The sequence below is a fragment of the Lactuca saligna genome, chromosome 8, assembly GCF_052625555.1.
Source record: "Lactuca saligna cultivar CGN05327 chromosome 8, ASM5262555v1, whole genome shotgun sequence".
NCBI classification, from domain to species: Eukaryota; Viridiplantae; Streptophyta; class Magnoliopsida; order Asterales; family Asteraceae; genus Lactuca; species Lactuca saligna.
The window spans coordinates 211,877,325-211,882,047 of NC_136424.1; the positions used below are offsets into that span (position 1 = coordinate 211,877,325).

Sequence of the window (4,723 nt, forward strand, 5' to 3'; positions counted from 1 at the left end):
TTTATATAGGGTGCAACACCCTAATATAGGTTTTCATTAATTTGTGCGTGCGCCCCGCGTACATAGGCGTAGAATCCGCTTACGTGTCTTGAGTCTCGATAAAGTCTCAGCTCAGTACGCTAACTGTACCATGTGGTACGCGCCATGTACTAATCCCAAGTGCCATAGTGCAGCATAATTAATCATGAAGGACCAAAAAGGAATATGCTTATTTCAAGCATTATAATTCTCCCCCACTTGAATTAGACTTTGTCCTCGAAGACCGCTGCTCAAATAACTCAGGATGGTGCTCCCTCATCTCATCTTCTGGTTCCTAAGTCCACTATAAACCTTTATGTTGCTGCCATTGCACCTTCACCAACTCCACAACCTTGTTCTTTAAGGTTTTGTCTTTCAATCCAGAATCGCCACCGGTCTCTCAATATAATTTAGGCAATCATATACCTGAATATCATCCAATCATACCACTGTGGAATCACCCACTAAGCACTTCTGTAGCCGAGAGACATGGAGTGTGATATGAATTTGACTAGGCTTATCCGCAAGATCCAAACGATAAGCAGCCCATCCCACCCGAGCCAAAACCATGAAGGGACCAATATAGCTAGGACCCATCTTGCCCCACTTCATGAACCGAATGACACCTTCCGAAGGCGACACCTTCAGTAGAACCATATCTCCCACCTGGAGCTCTAAATCTAATCGGCGCCTATCGGCATAAGTCTTTTGTCGAATCTGACATCTCTGGAGTCTGCTCCAAACCCGCTGAATCAACTCATTGGTCTTGAGTACCACTTCGGTACTCCCTATAACACGTTGACCGACCTCGCTCTAACAAATCGTGGTCCTGTATTTCCTCATATAGAGTATCTCAAAAGGAGGTATATCTATGCCGGCGTGATAACTCTTGTTATATGAAAATTATGCTGACAGAAGATACATATCCCAATTCCCTCCAAAGTCCAACACACACACACTCGCAATATATCCTCAAGGGTCTGTATAATCCACTCAATATGACCATCGTTCTGTGTATGGACTGATGTGCTAAAGTGGAGACCAGTGCCCAACTCATCATGAAACTTCTTCCAAAACCTGGAAATCAACTGGACATCCCTGTCAGAAACCACTGATACTGGTATCCCATGACGTGCCACAACCTCCTTGATATAAATGTCAACCAACTTCTATGTAGAAACTCTCCTGCATCAGGATCGAATGCACGCACTTGGTTAAACGCTCAACAATGACCCAAATCGAATCCACCCCGCGCACAATCCGGGGTAGCTTTACGATGAAATCCATGGTAATGTCTTCCCATTTCCATATGGGAATCCCCAACGACTGCATCTTGCCATAAGGTCGCTGATGTTTGGCCTTGACCTTCCTCCAGATCAAGCATCACTCCATGAACTAAGCGACATCCTGCTTCATTTAGGGCAACCAATAAACAACGAAGATCCCTATACATCTTTGTTGCCCCCGACATGAATGGAGAACCAAGATTTGTGTACCTCCTTCATCAAGACCTGCTGCACACCTCCCGAATATAGAACCCAAATCGGCCGATGCAGAGTCAATAACCCACAGCTATCATAACTGAAGGAAACCACCTGAACCATAATAAACTCACTCTTCCAGTGCTCTTCCTTCATAGCCTCGACCTAAGCCTCACAAATCCGCTCCAAAAGTAGTATAATCACGATCATCCTCAAACATATGTCTCTGATCAGCCACGACCGCCTTTCGGATGGGAGCATCGGCCACCACATTGGCCTTCCCCCGGGTGATAAAGGATCTTGCAATCATAATCCTTCACCATATCTAACCACCAGTGTTGCCTCATATTTAGATTCGACTTATCCATCAAATACCTCAGGCTCTTGTCATCCATGTAAATATTACAACGGACCCCATAGAGGTAATGCTGAAAAATATTGAGGGCAAAAACCATGACCCCCAACTCCAAATCATGCGTCAGATAGTTCGACTCATGAGGAATTAGCTACCTCAAAGCATAGGCGATCACACGACCCGTCTGCATCAATACCACTCCCCAACTCGTGATCAACGCATCACAATAAACTACAAAATCCTCAACACCCTCCGTTAAAATGAGAATCGATGCCTCACACAAACATTGTCTCAAAGTCTTAAAAGTTGCCTGCTGCTCAAGCCTCCAGTGAAAAGTAACCGTCTTCTTCGTTAGTCGGGTCTAAGGAACAATTATCTTGGAGAAATCCTGAATGAATCTCCGATAGTAACCAGCAAGAACATGGATACTCCGAATTTCAGATGGAGACCTCGGAATGTCCCACTGTATCACATCCTCGACCTTAGCTGGAACGACTAGAATACCATTTTGGTTGACAAGGTGCCCCAGAAACTACACCTCGTGCAACTAGAACTCACAGTTGGAGAACTTTGCAAAAAGTCTCTCCTTCCTCAATGTCTCCAACACTTCCTCAAGTGCTCCTCATGTTGCCCATGAGTGTTGGAATATACCAAGATATCTTCAACGAATATAATCACAGACCAGTCCAACATCAATTTGCACACGCAGTTCATGAGATCCATGAATGCGGGTGTTGCATTGGTGAGCCCAAAAGGCATTATCATGAACTCGTGATGACTATAACGAGTCTGAAAAACAGGGTTCTACACATCCTCATCCCTAACCCTCATCTGATATAGGTTGATCACAAATCGATCTTGGAGACCAAAGATGCACCCTGAAGCTAGTCTAAAAGGTCATTAATCCTCGGAAGTGGATAATGGTTCTTCGACGTTACCTTAATCAACTATTGATAGTCTATGCACATACATTGACATCCATCCATCTTCTTCACAAATAAGATTGGTGCTCCCTAAGGTGAACTGCTCAGTCGAATGAATCCATTGTCTAACAGATCCTGCAGTTGTGTAGACAAGTCATGCATCTCAGGAGGAGCCAACTGATATGGTGCTTTGGATATCGGAGTCGCACTTGGAACCATATCGATCCAAGCTAACCCTGCCTCTTATGAGGCACCCCAGGAAAATCCTCCGGAAACAAATACGCGTAAGCCCGCACAATCGGTACATTATCCAAGGTCGCCTTACCCTTATCCCAGGTATCCATGACATAGGTGACATATCTAGAACAACCCTATTGAATGTAGTGTCGAGCCCTTGCTGTTCAACGCAGAGTCGGTCTACGCTGAGCTCTCTCCCCATGAACTACTAGGTCTCCCCCACTATAGGTTTAGACTCAGAGTAACTGCTGCTCATAGTCAATCACCGCCTCATTAGGGCTCGCCAAATCGATGCCCACGATAACCTTGTTCCCATACAAAGGAATTAGAACCAATTCGACCGGATACTGCTCACTGAATAACTGAAGAGTACAACCCCAATGAACCTTCGCAACCCGAACATATCGATTATCTGTAATCTTGACATCTAACAGACAATCCAGCTCCCCGGGAGATCTGACAAACCTTTTGCTAAGCGCAAGCAATACAAAAGATCGGGTAGATCTCGAATCAAACAATAGCAATATAGGAATAGTGTTCACAAGGAACGATCCTAAAATAAAACACATAAATATAAGAAAACAATTCAATATAAATTAGGAGATAAGGAGAAGATACATACCCATCACCACGTTGGGAGCTGCACGAGCCTCCTTGATTGTCAACTGAAAGGCCCTACCCTTCACTGCAGGAGTTTCTGCCTTGCCCTGGCGGCCGTCTATAATCCAGAGAGTCACAGGACCAAGTGTTGACACCGGTTCTGCTGCAACCAAAATCAGACAATGGTGCCCCTCTGATTGCAATGAAAGAAAATCATATCAGATCCCGAGGTTGTGGTAGCGGTACAATCTTTGCTATAATGACCCGTCTAGCCGCACTTGAAACAGCCAGAACCAGCAACCCTATAAGGACCCTCGTGCGTCCTGTCGCACTTCCTATAGCTGCTCCGGCCCTGCTGGCCTCTCGGTCTCAAAACATAACCCTAAGACCTCTCAAGAGCTCTAGCTATCATATCCTCGAGTGTCTTGCAACTGGATCGACTCAAAAACTGTTGAATATCGCTCCTCAACATCTCGTGATACCTAGCTTTATTCATGTCCTCATCCTCCACATACTGCCGATCCAAAAGTTCCCTCTCCCAGAACATTGAGGTGATTTCAGCCACCGTCTCAGTAGTCTGGCGAAGATCCTGAAACTCTCGCACCAACTGCTGCACCTCAATCACCGGTGCAAACTCAACTCATAACATGGTCGATAAATCATCCCATATCATTATATCAACAACATCATCACCAACCGCACATCCTACCTCCTCCCACCAGCCTCGTGCCCTGTCCTTCAAAAGGAAGGAACCTATTCTAACATTTTCCTCCTCGGGGAAACTGCTGGTGCGGAAAGCGTTAACAACATCGGCTAACCACCATCTGCTCGGTATTTTGTCCTTCTCCCCATGGTAGTCCGGAGCCCCACATGCTCAAAACTCCGTGAATGTCAAAGAACATGCTCCCACTAGTGCCACCATATCATAATGAAACAAGCTCAATTGCTCATCCAAAATCTCCAGAATGCCCTTATTGACCGTGCCAAAGATCACAAGAGTCTGACCAAGAATGCAATGGGTAATCTCAAATGAGATGAACTACTTAGTCTGATCATTTAGCTGTCCGACTCTAAAACCTGAGCTTGACACCCTCTCCAGCACCATAATT

At 45.4% G+C, this 4,723-nt stretch overlaps 1 protein-coding gene across 1 annotated transcript; it reads right to left on the bottom strand.

Annotated features, from left to right (window-relative positions):
• Nucleotides 1–3,250: 3,250 nt before the first annotated feature.
• Nucleotides 3,251–4,466, bottom strand: LOC145010471 (uncharacterized). Its single transcript, XM_078969009.1, has 3 exons — nucleotides 4,433–4,466; nucleotides 3,637–3,807; nucleotides 3,251–3,567 (listed from the first exon to the last, which is right to left on the bottom strand). The coding sequence occupies exons 1-3, from the start codon at nucleotides 4,464–4,466 to the stop codon at nucleotides 3,251–3,253; spliced, it is 522 nt and encodes a 173-aa protein (XP_078825135.1).
• Nucleotides 4,467–4,723: the final 257 nt, after the last annotated feature.